Source organism: Haplochromis burtoni, unplaced genomic scaffold, assembly GCF_018398535.1.
Source record: "Haplochromis burtoni strain Fernald_Lab_line unplaced genomic scaffold, NCSU_Asbu1 Contig_326, whole genome shotgun sequence".
NCBI classification, from domain to species: Eukaryota; Metazoa; Chordata; class Actinopteri; order Cichliformes; family Cichlidae; genus Haplochromis; species Haplochromis burtoni.
Genome location: NW_024582687.1, coordinates 88,523 through 108,195, shown reverse-complemented (window position 1 = coordinate 108,195; position 19,673 = coordinate 88,523). Strand labels below are relative to the sequence as shown.

General features: G+C 40.1%; 2 protein-coding genes and 1 long non-coding RNA gene across 3 annotated transcripts; 2 read left to right on the top strand and 1 right to left on the bottom strand.

The window, feature by feature from the left end:
- Window positions 1-570: 570 nt before the first annotated feature.
- Window positions 571-2,542, bottom strand: LOC102303196 (putative uncharacterized protein DDB_G0294196). The gene is made up of 3 exons (XM_005941924.2): window positions 2,417-2,542; window positions 2,287-2,333; window positions 571-2,215 (listed from the first exon to the last, which is right to left on the bottom strand). Exons 1-3 carry the CDS (start codon window positions 2,431-2,433, stop codon window positions 1,317-1,319), a joined length of 963 nt encoding a protein of 320 aa, XP_005941986.1. The 5' UTR covers window positions 2,434-2,542; the 3' UTR covers window positions 571-1,316.
- A 989-nt stretch (window positions 2,543-3,531) lies between these two features.
- On the top strand, window positions 3,532-10,055 carry LOC102303609 (neutral cholesterol ester hydrolase 1). The gene is made up of 5 exons (XM_005941925.3): window positions 3,532-3,789; window positions 6,079-6,301; window positions 6,957-7,026; window positions 8,104-8,275; window positions 9,056-10,055. Exons 1-5 carry the CDS (start codon window positions 3,655-3,657, stop codon window positions 9,674-9,676), a joined length of 1,221 nt encoding a protein of 406 aa, XP_005941987.1. The 5' UTR covers window positions 3,532-3,654; the 3' UTR covers window positions 9,677-10,055.
- Window positions 10,056-16,292: 6,237 nt separating this feature from the next.
- LOC121815838 lies at window positions 16,293-18,624 on the top strand. Its single transcript, XR_006055403.1, has 3 exons — window positions 16,293-17,133; window positions 18,068-18,147; window positions 18,342-18,624. It is a non-coding gene; the product is annotated as an uncharacterized LOC121815838 (long non-coding RNA).
- Window positions 18,625-19,673: the final 1,049 nt, after the last annotated feature.

Here is a 19,673-nt window from a genome sequence, read left to right as displayed (position 1 = left end):
ACCTTGAGGTATTTTGCAACTCTTTGCAAATCATTTTCAGCAGCTTCCATTGTGCAGATGCTGTTCAGATGACTTAAATGTGAAAAACCTGCAGCTGAATTTTTTTTGGAGCTGCTGATTGGTTTCGATGTTTGTTCTTAAAGAAGCCTAAATATTTTCACTGGATTTCCAAATAGTATGATTTTAAATTATGAAGGTTAATTCTGCTAAAATAATACATGTGCAGCTGACAGAAGTATTCCGCCATTGGCTTTATGTCTATATCAACATGATTTCTATCAATAAAATCATTGCAAAGTTTGGAAATTCCTTTGCTACAAACATTAAAAAGTAGGTTTAGCTTAACAAACATAAACAACACATTAAATAAGTGTACTAGTCTAAAAATCTCCTTTATTTCATTTATTGCAAAAGTTTACGAATATCATATAGCTTAGAAAAGACAGCCTGCTCACTTTACAGGTTACCACAGCTGATCGTGGGGCGACCGTGGCTCAGGGGGTTGGGAAGCGCATCTGTAACCGGAAGGTTACAGATACGGAGTAGTGCTCCCTCTAGTGGAGGGGATTGTAAAAGCTGCATTATTAGAGTTACAATAAAGTTTACTGAAGCAGAAAGCACCAACGTCTAAGAAAAAAAACCCTGTGAACTTTGTACACTCCTAGAAAACACATTGAAACACAATAAAGGTCTGCCAGGTGAACAGTATCTACTTTGATCCAATGTTTTAAAGAAAACAAGTTAGAAGCAGTTCTTAGCCTTCTGAGTGTAATGGAGTAGATGTGCTGTGGAATGGATATGGATATGTTCAATGGAAATGTTGCAAAAACCCTTTTGGGGCACACATTATGCTGGCAGCCTTTGTCAAAGATGGTGTAACAATATAGGGGATAATATAGGGATTTAGTTTAGCTTAACGCTAAACTAGATATTGAGCTTTTCAACAAATAAATAGACACATATAGCAAAATAATTATAGCAGTAGCTGTATTTTACTTTGAAAGGTCAGAACAGTGTTTCAATGTTGCAGTGCCTAAAACAGAAATCGTGAGTTCAGGAAAGTAACATCTGAACTCTTGGATGATCTGAGAGGTTTCATTAGATAACCTTCCCCATTGTTTCGCTTAGTGTTGCTGCCTCATGCTTATTAGCTGCTGCGCCGGAAAGAAATTCATGTTAAACACAAAAGTCCCCCGATGTTGCCCTGCCTACTTTTATAACGTCCTAGCGGAGACAGTTTGATTACAAAATTTGAGGGGAGAAAAAAAAAAAGAAAAAGATTTGGATCATAATTTTAATGAGTCTGCTTGAAAAACCTATTTCCAACGTGTATATCTGATCTGCTGGGGGTGTCGAAGATGCTTGATTCGAAAGAGCGGAGTCTTGGGTCGGTGTCCTAGCAGCCTTTCCCGGTAACGGGATATCATGGGCCGGTAATGTGAGTACTTGGCCTGGTAGCGAGGGATCAGGAGCTGGTAGGGTGGCCGTTGTGGCCACTGGGCCATTTGCGGCTGCTGGAGCCGGATACTTGGCCGGGGTACCTGCTGCCACTTTAGGGCCGAACCAGGCTGCTGGGGTGCCTGAGCCACCTGTGCCCATTTGAGTTCAGCTCTAGGCTGCTGGCGCACCTCTGCAAATTGTAGCTGTTGGAGAGGGGATTTATGCATTTGGATTAAATCCAGCCGCTGGTGTGATGAACCAGGCTCCTCTGGCACCCACAGCTGTTGAGATGGAGAGTAGAACTCTGGGGATACCTGGGACACCTTAGGCACCCCCAGCCGGTTGAGTGGAGAACGGGGCTGCTGCGGTACCTCCAGCTGCCAAAGTGGAGGACTATGCGGCATTGGCACCTGCAAGAGCACCTGTGATGGGCAGGTAGTCTCACTGGGTGGGGAGGTAGGTGGCGGCACCTGGGGCTCCTGTGACTGCCTGGATGAGAAGGTACGCTGTTGTTGGAGCACCTGTACCTGAAAACCAGACTCCACTTCTTTTAGTGGAGGTTCAGTATTACTTAATGAATACTGGAAATCTGGCAAAGACCTGTTTTGTGCCAGTGTTTCGGCTTCAGGCTCATAATCCACTGTTACTGTTGTGTTGTAGTTACTCTCATTCAAGGTTGAATTATAGTTCTCAAGTATCCCACTGGTCCCCAATGTCTCATTTTTAAAGTAAACGCTTAAATCCAGTTGATCATCCGTATGGGGTAATTCTTGATCTGTGAGAGAACATTGGAATTTGTTAGACAAAAATGTTGGTGCATAAAGTTATCAAATTTTATTTGCTTACCATTTTCTTGATGACTTTTGACAGCTAGCAAGAACAACAGCAACCATCTAGACAAAAGAGACTATAAGCTTTAATAGTGACATTAAAAATATGTTTGATTTAACTTAAAAAAAACTTCTTTAAGGCTTGCCTTAATATAAACATCATAGCTTCAGCTACAGGAAGCAGCAAAGACAGACACTTCTGTCAGCTGCTACCAAACTATGGACATAGAAACTAATGAACAGACAGTAAGTCAGCGAAACTCTTTGCAAAACTTTATTTTCTTACCTTCTGGCTTAATTGGCCAGCTGTGTGACTACTTGAAGCCAGGTGAAGCTAATTAAGAAACCAGCGAAGCACAATGAGGCACTGCAGGCAGATTTAAGCAACACTGCCAACCTTCAGTTCAGCTTTCTTCAAATGTTTTATCAGGGTTGTTTGAAATGAAGCAGACCTGCGTAGTGTTCAGATTTCTTAATGTTTATATTTAATATATTTTTATATCTAATATCTGTTTGTTTTTAAAATCAGTATTTTAATAAATTAAAATTTAATTTTAATGCATATTTATTTTTAATTTTTATTTGATATTTTAAATATTTTATTTACCATTGTGAACAAATAAAAACACATCATCAACAACATTTAAATTTCAGTATTTAGATTCATCACTTAATTATTAAAACAAACTTTTAATGTTTACAGTAATATTTTTATATTTGCATTATTTTTAATACAAACATGTTAAATTTAAAATATGCATTTAATATTTACATTTAACTATAAAAAAATTATATTTGTAAAATGCATAGAATACTTTCAAATTGTGATTTAAAATGTATACTTTATATTTAAGAATTCAAATTGTTTATTTATATTAAGTGTATATCACTTTTATTTACACGTCACAATTTTTGTTATTTTTTTAAATTTCCTACATATTTTACATAAATATTTATAATGTCATATTTGGATTTACCATTTTAATTTATATTCATACTTAATAAATTGACATTTCTATTTAACGTTTAGATTAAAATGTTTGCAAATATAGCTATAAATCTGATCAAAACTTCAAAAATTTGTCAAAATGTCGCAGTTTTATTTCAGCATTTTATTTCGGTTTACCATCGGAGCTCAAACGGACTACATTTCCCAAATGCAACAATGTTACGAAATTCTTAAGCTACTTCCTTAGGAAACATTTCAAAATAAGATGTATGTTTCCAGCGTAACGTCCTATCTTTGTGAAAAGATCCCTGCTCTCTGCATAGAGCTTTAATTTTGAAGCCGGGGTCATTCCTCCCATTCTCGTCGATCTCTGGCGGAGGCAGCGACCGCTCAGGACCGTGTGGGAGGGTTAATCTCGTTTCCACCGTGGACGCGATGAGGCTCCGTTTGGCCGGAGCCGTGCTGCTGTCAGCGGCCGCCTACTACGTCTACCTGCCGCTACCGAGCGGAGTTAGCGAGCCGTGGAAACTGATGTTGCTGGACGCGCTTTTCCGGAGCTTCATGAAGGCGGTGAGAGCTGACTGATGACTGACAGGAGGGCAGAAAAGGGCAGGTTGATGTGAGGAAAGACAGGGCTGTTAGGATCACAACACCTGAAGCACGAAACCGTGCAGGTGAACGGGTGATATGAGAATCAGGGTTTATTTTATAGCAGATCCGAGGTCGTGCAGAGAGAAGGAAGTTCCTGGTTAAAATGAAAGCCTGGTATGGCGAATGAGCCAAAATAAAAATGTCTGTAAAAGCCAAATGTAAACAAGAATAAAAATATGGTTTTAGTCTCAGCCAGTATCTATTCTCACCTTCTAAAATCTCGCCTTTGACGAATGCCTACTATAATCTAATGATTAAAAAGATCTAACTCTACACTGAATTGATAACGTCAAGACAAAATCACAACAACCACAAGAAACAAAACAAAACAAATACAGAAATGGGACGAGAAATAAAAGGTAACTAGAAAATATACAACTAACTTAAGTCTGTTCATAGGTTCAACAGGTTAATTGAGAGGATAAACCCAGAAGTTTTAGGAAGTCTTGGGGTTATTTTAAAGCTTGCTTTCATCACTAAGATGGCCTTTCTGTCTTCTTGTTTATGCATTCATTCATTGTTCTTTCATTACTGGCTCCTACAGAATCCTTGTATATGGCACTTAAAATAGATTTGCTCTCTCTGTCCTGATTGCAGTCTTAAATCTGAACGGGATCCAGAGAGAAAAACTATTAATGCAATTTTTGCAATTTATGTTCCCAGAAAATCCCACCAGGTGGCTGGACTTGACTGCAGCCATTATTAAAACAAAATATTGATTTTTGTGCTGCATTTTTTTCAAACTATCCTCGTTTTGCCTTTCAGCGCATCCCTTTCACTCATATTTAAATACGCTCCTTATGTATTTGTTTAGGCATTACTAATTTTGTTTACTATTTGTTTACTATATTGGCCAGAATGATTATAGTGAGCATTAGTGCAATAATGCACAGCAACAACTTCGTTTTTTTTTTGTTTTTTGTTCTTTACACAGAACAAGGAGTTTGTTGGTTTAATTTTTGATTAAACGGTGTGAAAATTTTGAAAATTCATATTTGTTGTTGTTGTTATTATTATTATTATTATTATTATTTAATTATAGGTGGTTTTTAGGGGGGAATTTTTGGAATTTGAGATTCCAACTAACCACAGCAATAACACCTCCTCAGGCTGGTTGTCGTCACCATTTCAACACATTGGCAAAGACTAAATCTGAAGACTTTCACCTCACCTTATCTGGGAAACTTTGTCCTACACTTGAGTAAACCAGAACTTTCACAGGAGAATCAGAACTACTGCATGAAGCTTCTTTCACAAAGGGTTGTTGATAAATCTGCATATTGGATTTGGCAGATTTTAACCTGATCCTGACAGTTTTTCCAGGGAAATTAATTATAAACTATATTATATATATTAGAGTTTTTCCTCCATACAGAAAATATTGGCACTGACCAAACAGGTTTTGGCTTTCCATCAATGGAAAAGTACAAATCAGCCACAGTCCTTCAATCTGTATTCAGGGAATAACATAAAAAGGACCTTTAACTACGGTAGGCCACATGCCACAGAGCTGTAGCTCACCTGCAATGCTTCACATTTAATTAAACACCACACAGTTTACACGCCCACAGCTTGAGTGACGAGTTTCCATGCGTGTTCCCCACATTGAACAGGTTTTCACGCCCTGCTGGTTTCTTACCTTCAGGTCCCGTCACTTTGAGCACAAAGAGACAAATGGTTCTCTTTGTGTTTTGGAGACTGCAACCCCAAACCTGTGGCGTTCCAGTTCAAACTAAATCAGTTCCCTTAGAAAACTGTGAATATTATTACAAAAATGCGTTATTAAATCTCTTTGCAACCGCACAAAAAGTCCAGATTAAAATTTTCTGGATGTGTAATTTGAGGACAATCGTTGTGCCTGATGGTGGGAATGATTATCGGGTTACACTGTAAACTGATTTCAGGGAATAGGCGAATGGTGCCACACAAGCTTAACGAATGATCTGCTCTGCTTCAGAGCAGAGCTGTAGCTAAACCTAAAAAATCTTTTAAGACTGGTGAAAGTGTCAGATGAGGTCGTGTAGGCAAACCCTGTGCTAACTCTCTGCATGCTCAGTCCAAGTGTGACGATCTAAAGCCAAAATCGTGGTTCTGTAACCAGCTTTGAGCATCAGTATTATGGGATTTATCAAGAGAACTGCAAAAAGTACTTGAAAAAATTTCCTTGAGCACAAAATATAAAAGTTATTTCTTTTTTAAAATTTCCAGAGTGATGTAGCTCATGCGATGGGCGTGTGCCACCGCGTCCACGTGTTGAACCGGGTGGTGTCCTGGGTGGAGGTGATTGAGGCTCGCTCCAGCCCCGCCGTGAACGTCACGGACTCCGCGCTGGGAGGCGTGCCCACCCGGGTGTTTCATCCCATCGGAGGGGAGAAGCTGAAAAGAGGAGTTATTTATTTCCACGGTGGCGGCTGGGCCCTCGGCAGCGGACGTGAGTGCGGTGCATAAGAGGCTTTAGACAACCGTAAAGCTGCTGACGGTTAAACAAATCCAATCAACTTAAGTCTGTTTTTAAGCCTATTTGTCTGCTGGTTTCAGTGTTTAGATCTCACTGTGACAACGTGAGCTTGTTAAACACAGTCTTATATGAAGGGGGAACTTTTTTCTCACATTAGGAGAAAACACTGCTTTTCTTTTTGGGCTAAAGTTCATTTTTGAATGAAGATGCTATCATCTTCATACCCGTGTCATCATCACTGAGCCTCATTTATTCGGTGTGTGGTGCTTTCATTGCCTAAAGATTTGCTGTATTTAGTTTGTGAGCATATTGTACCTTCTACCTCCAGTATTTTACAGAAATAACTTAAGTTTTTATTCGTTATGAGTCAAAACAAATGACTGAATCAATAAAGTCATAAAGTCACAGGTCAAATGATCTGAAAGTCATATTCCCAAAGACTTTACTACTACAGGAAGTTATACGAGCAGCCATATGAGTCATCCTCTGCTGCCCAGGAATGCTGAGACTTCTAAATCTCGTGGTATCGAGTATAATGTAATATCAACTAAACTTAAAATGAATTTGCAATATATTACTGTAGCCTTACTGTAACTTCAGCATCGGTCACTGTTTATGTGCTTCACAGGAATGCGCTCCTATGACCATCTTTGCCGGAAGATGGCGGAGGACCTGGATGCCGTCATTATGTCAGTTGAGTAAGTTTTGGGCGTCGATCACGTGAATCTAGAAGGAACAAACCTCACATTGAAGCTGCAGGTGGTGGATTTTTACGTAAAAGGTTTGAAGACAACAAGCTATGCTTTTCTCTTGTTGTTTAGCCAATCGTAGCAATGACAGCTGATTGTTTCATTTTGATCTGAAAGTCAATTATTGACGTTTTCAGACAGCATGTTTCAAACTCTTCCCAAAGGAGGAAAACTGGGTGAAAGTTTTCAAGAGTTTTTTTTTTTCCATGTTTAGCATCAAGGCCTGTTTGTGACCTTGGAAACAGCCTGCAGCAGTCTGCAGCACAGACTCGGGTCTGTTCATTTATCATGGACGTGGTTTAGCTGAAGGCCATGTGATGTGGCTGAATGTGCTCAAAACATCAGTGAAACTTGTGATGAGATTATGGTCAAAGATGTGCCGATTGTGCCATTCTAGGCTGATGTCAGTATTTGAAAGACCCATTTACTCACAGATACAGGGGTGTGTGTAAATTTACTTTTCTGTTATTTTAGTTTACCCTTTTGGTAAAAATCCGCCTGAAGTTTCTGTCCTGTCTTGACATGAGAAAGATTACACAGGAAAAGATTACTCTTTCAAATCAGTTTGCCCCCGCTGGTGACTCTCTCCTCTTAATGGAGAGTTTCTGGACTTGGATTCTTCCTTTTGTTTTTCTTCTTTATCCAAATCCATCTTCATATGCTCTCCTCTTCAGCACTGCCAGAAAGGCTGCTTACTGCAGAGCCCCTGGTCTAGCCCAGCTCTGCCTTTAAACCCATCTACATCCCTGCCACAGCCTTTAACCAGGCCCAGCTCAGCCTGTTTGACTCTGCAGTAAGCACCTACTGAAATCACTGTTCACCCCAGCAGCTAGCTCAGGAGTATCATCACAGATGAAGGATTTAAAACTTTAATATTCTGTGAAACACAAAGAAAGTCAACATTTAATATTACAGATGTTCATTTTTACCTCCAGTTTTAGCTTTTTCTGTCTATTTTTTTAATTATCGTCATTATAACACCTGAGTATAATATTGCTGTCATGTTAAATTGTCCGTTTGCTGTAGCTACCGTCTTGCTCCAGAGGCCGTGTTCCCAGATCAGTACCATGATGCAATAGCGGCGTCGCGGGCCTTCCTGTCCACTGAGGTTTTAGAGCACTACAGCATCAATCCCGAGAGGGTGTGTGTGTCGGGAGACAGCGCTGGAGGAAACCTGGCTGCCGCTGTGGCGCAAAAGGTAGAAAAACAAATGCATACATAGAAGGAGAAGCGGTTTTGGGGTAGTTTGCTACTGTTTCTACTTTCTGTTTACGCAGAATACACACGTTTCTGTTTGTTTATCTCTTGAAATGATTACCTGGTGTAAGCGACCCTGTATGTAAAGGGCAGCAATGGGCACATCTTAGTGTTCTTCTATTTTTGGCTGCTCCCTTGAGTGGGTGCCACAGTGGGTCGTCCGCCTCTATCACATCCAGATCTGTCCCACCAACCCTCTGCATGTCCTCCTTCACTCCTTGACATCATTATAGCCTGGTTTAACCAGCCTATCACAGCGGAGACAGTGGAAACTGTCAGAAGACACCAGCTGTGTTCAGAAACTAACCTCATCAGCTTGAGTTATTACACAGGTGACACAAGGCAGCATGTGGACAGTTTGAATCAGGTTTGTCCTAAAGTGCCCTTCCCCTGCTAAAAGCAGAGCATTTACAGTGTGCAGGGTCGGGAAGAGCGCAAGCGAGTAAGCTGCGACAGTGCCTGTAGAACAACTTTATTTTAAACATGCGTTATCACATTATCTTAGAATCCATAGAAATCAATGTTAATGTTTCCTATTTCTGAAAGGAGAAAAAAACATTGGCCTATATTGATATTGGTGTCAGTCAAAAAAAAGAAAATTGGTCGGGCTTTAAATATCAGGCAAAAAGCTGCCACCGAATATTTTATGTAAGGACTGAAATCTGGTGTTTCTGAGTGTTTTTCCTCTGAACTAAAATCTAAAGCTTGCGTGTGTCCACAGCTCAGCTCAGATGACACCCTGAAGGTGAAGTTCAAGGTCCAGGCGCTGATCTACCCCGTGCTGCAGGCGCTCGACTTCCACACCCCATCCTACCAGCAGAACCAGGCCGTGCCCATCCTCTACAGGCCCGTCATGGCTCGCTTCTGGCTGCAGTACCTGGGCGGAAACACCTCCCTGGAGCCTCTCCTGCTCGCCAACAACCACAGCTCTCTGGACGAGTCGAGCATCAGCGCCGAGACTCGCTCGAAGCTGAACTGGACCGCTTTGCTGCCGACTGAGCGCAGGAAGCACTTCCGGCCGGTGCTTAAAGAAACCGGGTCACCTGGCGTGGTGGGCGAGGTGCCGGGGCTCACGGACGTGAGGGCGTCGCCGCTGCTGGCGGAGCAGGGCATTCTGGGCAGGACGCCTAAGGCGTACGTGATGACTTGTGAGTTTGACGTGCTCAGGGATGACGGCTTAATGTACGCCAAACGTTTGCAGGACGCTGGCGTCACGGTGACCAGTGACCACTATGAGGACGGCTTTCACGGCTGCATGGTGTTTGCGTATCTGCCGATGATGTCGAGCGTGGGACGGAGGAGCATGAACAACTACATCTGCTGGCTGGACCAAAATCTGTAGGAAAAAAAAATCATAGTTTCCACTTTGTGGTATGAAAGATGAACTGGGGCAGAAATCTGGGATGACTCGAAAAAAACATGATCATAGCTGTTAAAACATCCCAGCTTGAGCCAAGAAGGTCAAAGGTTAGATCCACTGTGTCGATGCGGAGGCGTCCGTTTAGCACATTAAAGTTTAAAACCACTGGACCTATAAATCTACAATCAAACACGCCACCGCACATCCTCAGTGTGTCCTGACACCAAAACGTCTTCAAGCAACTGTGACCAAAGAAAGTTTTTATATAGAAACATCTATATAATTAATGGCAAACTTATAAAGACAGGTTTTATACTTATTACCTTTATTTATTCGTTTTAAAATGGAAACGAGTAGAAAACTACAAATATAAACATATAAGAAACTTCTTTATACAATAATACTAGCTGAAAACCCCTAAAGCTTAAAACATTGTGCCATAGCAGCATACAACAGTCTTGTGATTCGCTGGCAGGTGATTCATTAAAACAAACGGCTAACGCTGCAGCAGTTTTGGCCCACAGTATAATTACTGCTGTCAGTTAGTGGGTCAGTGCAACAACAGGAAAACTAAGAGCGGCTCTTGTTTTACTCAGCAGTAAAGCAAATTATCATAATTCGGCATCATCACTGCCAGATGCACAGCTACACGGCGGTATTTTTGCTCCACAGCTCCGCCCATAAAAGTCAAAAGTCAAACCTGGTTTAAATTGGGCCGATCTAACCCTTCAAGGTCGCCTCCTCAGGCAGCGATCAGTTAGATTGCTCCCCAGGAGTCCAATTCTGACCATTTGGACTTTTCTGCAATGCTCTCTGGATCTACTCCACTGTGTGAAAATGGGGACCTTAGAACTTGAATGGTGGTGAGTAGAGTAGCTGATGATTAAAAACCACCAAACCATGTGGCTACTAAAAAAACGCTTTTAAATGCTTTGAGTCAGCACAGTTGTAACCCTCAGGAGATTATCGTAGAGTTTGCATGATTGCAGTCCGCCACGGGGGAGAGATTCATGGTGTATAACCCCGTGAGTGTCGTAAAAAATGACAAGCTTGCTCCTGTGTGTGGTTTCAACTTCCACTAAAACCGTTTAATTTCTGAGTCGTAACTTAAAACCTTGTCGTACGCCACTTTGTAGCTGACGGTCAGTGATTAGGGGATGTTTCAGGCTTAATTTATCCCTCTAATGTCAGCCGCAGTCAGCTGTATCATTAGTAGCCACTTTAGTCACTCAAACTAAAGATACATTTAAATCTGGACCTGCTAATGTGCAAACTTGTGAATTTCACTGACATTTTCTCATGTCTGGTCACTGCATCCCTGCTAGTTCTCATCTTAATATCTGATCTCAGTGATGCTAAGAAGTACAAATCAGTTAAATGTGAATCAAAGGTGTGATATTTATCATAGTCAGGTTTGATTTTTATTAGCAAAGTTCCTCTGAAAACGATATAAAATATACATATTAACACTCAGACTTGAGAAAACACTGGATACTAAATATTGAATTATTATTATTTTGTTATATTTTTTAAACACAGCCGAGGTGGTGAAAAAAAGTTTTATTTAGTTTAAGAAGAAGTGCAAGAAGAAACGACACAGCCACAGCTTAACCGTGCTGAAGGATAATCTGTGGCTTATTTCCAACATTTCCTGCCATCAGTTGCATTTTCTCTGGGTCGTTTTAACCCTCAGAGGCCTAAATATTCCAGCTGCCCTGCTCCCAACCTAAAGCCTGTAATTTACAGGATAAACAAACAGACTTCTGTGACAAGAAATGAAACAGTTCTTCTTTAACGTTAGACCGTTTAGTGCGTTTTTACTTTATTGCTGTGAGTTAGGCTTTTTTAAAAGCAGAAAATCACACGTTCTGATGGCTGATAACTTAAACCTCGCAAGTTTGATAACAAAGTGACGTCATTTGCTGCAAATTGGGGTTTTTTTTGCAGCAGGAAGTTTGACTTTTGGGTGACATTCAGGACTGAAATGACTGAAAACATTCGATTTCATTTTCAGCATAATTATGAAGAGAAACGACAACAGGCCCAGCTGGCCTGTAGTACGGCTCAAAATTCCTCAGATATGATGTTTTATGATGTAACGAGACACTGAAGACACACACACACAAAGCCAGACAGTCGGGCTTAGTGTGTGTGTGTTGTAAAAGTATGTCAGAGTTCACAGCTGTGTATACTCACTGGGTTGTGCAATAATGTATGTCTCAAACTGTCTCTCAATCTCTGTAACTTCACTCTCAGATGACCACTGGACCACGGGGCCAATGCAATGATGAACGCTGTGAATTATTACTTTTTAAACAAGAGTAAAATTGCTCTATCGCCACGAGAGAATCGGTCCCAAGCGGAATATCACGTTTCCCGCTCGCCCGGTGCTGCTGGCTCAAAACAAATATAATGAACTGACGGCGGTGAATGACTCGCTGTTGGCATTCAGCCCGACTGGAGCAGGAACGCCGAGCTGAGGGTGGTCATTACACCCCTCGAATTATTCCACAGAAATGTAATTTTCTTTCTCTCCTTTAAAGGAAATGATTCCAGACGTCTTATTTCTAACATGTGGCTTTTATTCACGTACATGTATAATGGTATAACTCATCTATAAATTAGACACGCGGGCTTGCGGTAAAGTAAGTCTGAGTGCTGTCATTTTAATTCTGTATGTGAAATTATGCGTTTAATGGGTTCACATTGTATAAATAAGGTTTTAATGCGAGTCGGGTTATGCAACAGGTTGTTTCAGGCGAGCCGATATGGAAAACCGGGCCCAGATGTGCTCCTGCAGTGCTGGTAAATCTCGTAAAGGAGCTGTTTTATTGGCTGCTGTCACAACTGTGCAGGGAGGATGAAGAGGTTTCCTTTTATGTTATCTATGTTTTTATTTCCACTCTGCGCTGTATGTTTGTTGTAATCTGGGTTTTAATTCTCTGTCCGTGCACGTGTCAGTGCGGGAGAGCCGTGACACTCCTGGATAAGTTTTTAAGCTGTGATTAAAAGGACAAAGGAACTGCAGGCGGTGCTCAGCAGCACCGGGTAGAAGAGCAACATAATGGTTTGTTATCTACATCTGCTGTTATTCACAAAAGCCAAGATCCAGACCCATAAATCATTTATAACTTTACTGATGTTGATATGACTGCAGCTGAAATGAGGTTCAGGTTTTGGTAACATTGTGCTTTAATTAACCGTCCTGCTGAGCATGTAAAAGCAGCATAGAAATGATATCAGACACAGTGAAGTACTACTGTCAGAGTGCTTTTTAAACAGTTTTTTCTGGAATATCCCTCTTCAAGTCACAACCCATATGTTTTTGACCATTAAAGGTACTGTACTGGGCAAAAGTCTCAAGCCATTTCTTTGTAAAAAGTGGAAAAATGTGCAGTGATTTATTGAAAAATGTGGCGTTACAGTATATCAGGCAAAAACCGAGTTTATACAATTCGATATCTTGGTGTGACCACCTTCATTCTTCAACACAGCCTGAACTTTCTGAGCAGCCTGACCACCTCCGCACACGCTGACGATGATTTCAATCAAAATGTAAAATTTGGATTCCCTCCATTTGACCTGTCGCCCTGATTTTCAGTCCAGTTCTTGTGTAATTTGACTTACCACAGCCTTTTCTCCTGTTTCCCCTCCTTAAGAATGGCTTCTTGACAGCCAGCCTTCCACTGAGACCATTTCTGATGAAGCTTGTGTGATTGAAGGGCCAGATGCCGATCTCAGGTCCTGTGTCAGGTCTCTGCAGGAGTGGTTTTTCCTTCTCCTTAAGGACACAACTTCCACACACTGTTCATCTGCTGTAGATAATTTATTAAGCCTGCAAGTGCTTCTTTTGTTCTGTCACTAAGTTTTCAGCTAATAGCTCTTTGGGATCTCTGCATCACCATGTTAATGTAAAATTGCATTTCTTTTGCCTGCCAAACTGTTTTATTTGTGACATTTTTGTAGACTCAGCTGAAAAATTTGGAAATTTGTGACCCCAAAGATACAGTTCAAAATTGATTCTTTGCCAGGTTATCTGCTGTGTGCAGACACCACTGATTCATCCCTTGAGTTGGGTATCTTTGTTTTGCTTAAGTGATAAGGAGCGGAACAAACAAGTACAGGCACTGGACTGAAGGTGTGGGAAAAAGCAGTCAGTGTCCAGAGAAAAAATTTGAAAGACTGCCAGAAAGTGTGGAGAACTACAACCCAAGACCACTTTAAAAATTTCAAGAATGTCTGACACCTTGGAAGGAAATATAAAGAAACAAGGGGTAGCTTGACACGTTTGCACAGCACTTCAGTCATAGAATTCTTTTATTTTAAATCTCCTGCAACATTCACCTAAACTATTATCAGGATGTGAAACGATAACTGCTGTGACTTTGTCAAAAAATCTATCGATCTGAAGAAATGTCAAGTCACGCTGAACTTGGGCTCCAGTTTACTTTTGTGTAATACCAGTTTTTACCACAAGATGGAGCAGTGAGGCAGTGTAACCTTTTTTTAACCAAGTAATTAAAAACATGTTCTTATTTACCATGGCAGGAAAAGAAGAAACATCAAGACCTTTACACTTCAGAAAACATGTCACGCACCTGCTGGTTAAATACTGCCACCTGGTGGTCACAGTTACAGTTAAAAGTTCTGTAGACGGTGTTGGCAAAAACACAAACGCAACACTTCAATTCCTCGGTGCTGGTGCTGCTCCTACCTTTCGCTGCTCCTGCTTTTCATTACCATCGACTGGTTGAGGTGTCAAACAACATGCGACCGTCCACGATGCGTCCAACGGAGGATGTTTGCACAAATGGAAGATTTTAACGTCACAGATGATCTGGCAGTAATTTCAATAACAATATACTCGTCTCCAAGAAGATTGACAGACTCTTCGACTACGCTAAGAAAACAGAAGAATGAAGTGATGTTAATTTTCTTTTTCAAACTGCTTTATTTTCATTACTACACTTACAACTGAGCCAGACAAGATAAGACAAGACAAGCAAAAAAATGGAAAACTAAAACAATTTGAGACCATCATCATTATCCTATTCTAATTCTCATCATCATCATCATCATTTCAACAGCAAATCATCATCACATTGTCTTTATTATTATACACACAGGTAATTATATAACGAAGTCATAATATATGCGGTTATAGTATATAATATATAGAATCGTAAACTACAGTTTATAGGGATAATAATAATAAGGAAAAAAGAACAAATAGTCCAGTCAAAGGTCAGATTTCCTCAGTTTTAAAGTCATTATTACTTTGCTGTTACTCATCTCACAGTTGCACAGCTCTGAGTCACCTCTAGACCTGATCGGAGGGGCAGGCACAGCGCCCACATACACCAAGAACAAAAACAGAGCCCACACCGCTTCATGGAGGGAGCCTGTTACTGAGTAGTCACCAGTGTTGGGAATGACACTGAGGAAGGCTTTGGACCTGCAGCTTTAACTATGGGGTACAGATACACAGACACAACACAAACGCATGCAGTAAGAGAGGGGGGTGGGCAACGAACTGCTCCCAAGGTGTGAAATGATGATGAATTATGATTAAAAAAACAACTACCCAACTGTTTTTTAATAAACAACAACAAAAAATATATTTTTAAATGTGTGCTCCCGACACAGGGAAACCCAATTCTGCAGGGGAGACCTACCTCGGCACTTGTGCAGGTGAAACCAAAGGGAAGATATGCTTCACCATATTTTCTAGTCTTTGGCTTAGAATGAAGTTGTTTGTAATGGCTGTAATGGCTCTGCGCGGGGGCGGGCCCCACACTTTGGGAAGGTCTGTGCTAATGCTCATCTGCCTCACAGTTCAATGCGTTGTCTGTTTACAGATGCTCTTTTGCGTAACTTAACGTAACAAAGGGTTACTTGAGTTGCTGTTGTGTTCCCGTCAGCTCAAAGCTGTTCGGGTATTCTCCTCCAACCTCTGGCATCAACAGAGAACTGCCCCTCATTGCATATGTTATCCTCATTAAATAAGCTCTGTTATGTGATTCTAAAGACAAGGTTCAAGTTGCATTGATGGGGTAGACTTCAGACAGTGTGGAAATGACCTCATAGCCCTTCCCAGTTTGATGGGCAGCTTTTCTGAGATCATTGCTGATGTCTTTTCTCTGTGTCATACCTGAATGGTCCTCACCAGCAAAACTGCCCAAACTGCTGCTTTTATAGATGTTTTCACATTTGCTGGTGATCAGATAATCAGGTGGAATTAATTAGCAGGACCCAGCTTCTACTTACCTTACTACTTTTTATGCAAACAGTGAGGGTGTACTTCATTTTTCACATCTGTATGTGTGTTGCTTTTACCCTTAAATGTCCATCATGAGCCAACAGTAAGTCTGATATTCACATTTAATTATTGTTATTAGGAGCCTAGATTACACTCATTAGTGATATTAAAAATGAAACAGAGGGTTATTTATTATGATTGGAATATTTGAAATAACAAAACAAATATTCCGGAGTGATTTAATTAGACTTTACATAATTATTTATTCAGTTAATTCGCTATGGATCACACATTCATAAATTATAGTCACTAAATTAGCATTTATTATAATTGCCTATAATGTACTTATTTTATTCTTCATCCCACTGCTGTCATTTCTAAGTAAGTAAGCGCGTATGTCTATTACACGTATTCTAAAACTTTCAAATATACAGCATGCACGTGCTAGCACTTATTTTTTAGCAGCGTTTAATGAACTGGTATTGAATTTCACAATAAAAGTCTACCACAGGAGATGGCGCCAAATCCTCCAATGCACGCAAACCTTCAGCCAGTAAATCCACCGTTACGCATATGGGTTGATGTTATTTATCACTACCATATTTCTAGAAACGATGTAAAACCAAATTGTTCTGTTGTGAATGTGATAGATTTGCACTTCAATATTTTTTAATTCCTCGACTTAGTTTTTAAGACCGATTTTGATCAGTGTCTCTTATTTGACATTTTTTAGAGTAAAAACATGTGCAGAGCGAGAGACTTGTGCCAGACTTTCTCCATCTGTCATCCGGGTGAAAAACTGGCTTCAGTCTGAGCCGATCTCACACTGGATATCAAAGAAATAGGTTGGCTTCCCATCCCAAGGTTTCCTTGTTCGTTTGTTTTTTCTTCTTCAAGTCAAAGCTTGCAAGGAACCGGAAATTCATCAGGTGCTTGTGTGACAGTAAACAACATGCCTGCCTGGTCATGTGATCAAGAAATGGCAAAAATATGCTTCTCCCTGACAAACAGGTCTTTCTGTCTTTGCATGCTATGAACAACCAAACCTGCATCATCAAGCCTGCAATGAGCACAGCTGAGGAGGGATTCAGGAGATCCCCGCTGATGAAAAGCATGAAGGAATCAGAGGGGAAAAGATTGTATAACATTACACTGCAAGGCAGCAATGTCTCTAACACGGGTGGGTCTTTTTTCTTTGAAGATTTATCGTATTTCACTGCCAAAATGTGAATTATGACTCTTTCCTGTTGTCTTTTCTAAACACATGTTTTAATTTCAGTTAGCTGCTATTCAATTCAATTCAGTTTTATTTACCTAGCGCCAAATCAGAACAACTATCATCCCAAAGGTGCTTTACATTGTAAGGTACAGACCCTCCTGCTGCACAGGATCTTGTGTAAAACCATGAACACGTGTATGTTCACAACTACGGAGAGCTAGAAAGGAGAAAAGTTTAAAAAGCTGCTCTTTCTTAAGTTTAGATGTGGTCGGTTTCCTTCAAGTGACCCAGCAGTGTAATTTATGATACCAGCTATATTTTTATATGTATCATTGTGATATTCCCACACAGTCTCACAGCAGGTAGTTACGACCTTTAATTTATAGATTTGAATTTTACAGTTTTTCCTGTCACTGAATATGATTTTTGTTCTGCCAACTGACATTAACATAAAACAAATCATTTCATTGCTCACACCAGGGACCCGAGATTGAGCCACACATCATTTTTTATTATTTTTAATAAATAATCCATTGAATCCATTACTTGGTTTGGTTTGGATATCAAAAGTGCCTCGGTTAGGCTTAAAAAAGATCTTTGCTTGTGTTAAAATGCAATGCTTGCCGCTTCTTCTAAACTTCGGTTTTCTTGGTGGCGCGTCCCCGCTTTGTCTGGACCACATATGTGCTGCAGACATGAAATATACTTCCTTTTGAAAATACGTGAGATTTAAAATCTTGCTGATTGTCACACAACAGTTCATGACAGTTCGTGCTCATGAATACAAATGGATAAATTATGTTTCATTTCACATTTTGCCATCTGACTAGGATGGGTATTTTATTTCAATAATAAATACATTTCCCATCATTAATTTGCCTCTACTGCGTTTCAGGGTTCACAGGAATTGGCACATTGGTGCGAGAATAATAACTTGATGAGAACCTCAGCTCTAACCACATGTCTTGGAAAAATGTAAATATATTTGATACATGTCAGGGTAGTTATTTCTTTTTGTCTCCAAGTTGCCAAAAAATGTAAAAACAGTTATACATGTTCTGATAGTATAGAGTTAATGTCATCATATGATGACTTAGCTCTCACAAGGTTAAGATTATATGCTTTGATTTGATTGCAATCTTTCACTTCTAATAACTACATTTTAATAGGAAACATACTGAACATGGAGACACGAGGACTCAAACTAAACCTGAAGACGAAGAAGAGGGAAAAGTGGAGGAGAAGGAGGAATGAACTTAAACTTCCACGACACAAATCAAAAACTATTGATGCGACACTGAAACTCATCAATGACCAACATGAATCAAATATTCAAAGATGTCACAAGAAATAAAGCTGTTAAAATAAAAGATCTAAGAAAACAGTAATTGTAACAGGCACCCAACTCAAACTTGATTTGGTTCACTCACACTAGAATAAAAACAGGACTACAGCCTCTTTAAGACTAAGAAAAATTGGTTTTTGCAACCTGCTTGTTTGTTTTTTTTTCACCTTTAGTGATTCACTGGAAATAGTAGCAGTGACCAACTACGTGTTCAGAGGTTTAGCACATAACAGCCTCAACCTCTGGGTGAGCACTTTCAACTTAAAGGTGACTGCATAGCAGGGGTGGAGCTAGAGAAATCTTTTTAGGGTGGCACTGGAATCAAACAGGGTGGCAAAATCAAAGCCATTTCTTTACCCTTGTACAGGTTTTACATTCTGTCATATGTATTATATATGGTTAAAATACATCAAATGCAGTAAGTATACACCTTTCATATAAACATAGTCTGTAACTTTCTTATTGGCTTTAGCCCAAACAACTAGTTACATTTTTGATTTTATGTACTGTATAGCCTATATAATAAACCAGCATGTAGCCCAAAAATATAAAACCCAGAAGGCTACAGAACATGAGGTGGATCAGTTAGAAATACAACTCTAATTTAGTTTCACACTCTTTTTATTAGTAATAATCAAACTGTGCATAAATTTACAAAACATTTAAAAAATCTGGAGAATTTTTTTCATGATTTATTGGGTTAATAACTCTCACCGTCTTTCCATTTCCAAAGTTTAGGAATCAAACACCTTTGTTGAAATTTGAAATGCCAATGATGTTGATTCAAAATGTGCTCTGGTGAAATCATAGGCTTTGGTTGCTACTGGCAACAAGAAATAAAGCTGTTTCGATGCTATTGGCTGAACGATTTTTAGGGTGGCACACGCCACCCGATGCCACCACAGTAGATCCGCCCCTGTTGCACAGATCATCTAGTGAGGGCGACCTGTCCCCAAACAGTCAGTCTGACTTGGACTGACTGCAGTCACTTAGATTCCAGAAGATTTGCAAGCTATTATTCATTATTGTAGGCAGACAACTCACAGTTGTTCACAGTATTTTGGCCATGTTTGTATATAAAAGCAATGTCATGGAGAAACTATGTCACTTAAACACAGTTTAAACTGCTGTCCTGCAGCATCACTCGCTGTGGCTT

Excerpts from the sequence above, each read along its gene's own strand:
- LOC102303609 (XM_005941925.3), top strand. The coding sequence starts at position 3,655 with ATGAGGCTCCGTTTGGCCGGAGCCGTGCTGCTGTCAGCGGCCGCCTAC. Across the intron at positions 3,790-6,078 it reads TCCGGAGCTTCATGAAGGCG|AGTGATGTAGCTCATGCGAT; the intron begins GTGAGAGCTGAC and ends TAAAATTTCCAG. Across the intron at positions 7,027-8,103 it reads GCCGTCATTATGTCAGTTGA|CTACCGTCTTGCTCCAGAGG; the intron begins GTAAGTTTTGGG and ends CGTTTGCTGTAG.
- LOC102303196 (XM_005941924.2), bottom strand. Across the intron at positions 2,216-2,286 it reads CAAAAGTCATCAAGAAAATG|ATCAAGAATTACCCCATACG; the intron begins GTAAGCAAATAA and ends GTTCTCTCACAG.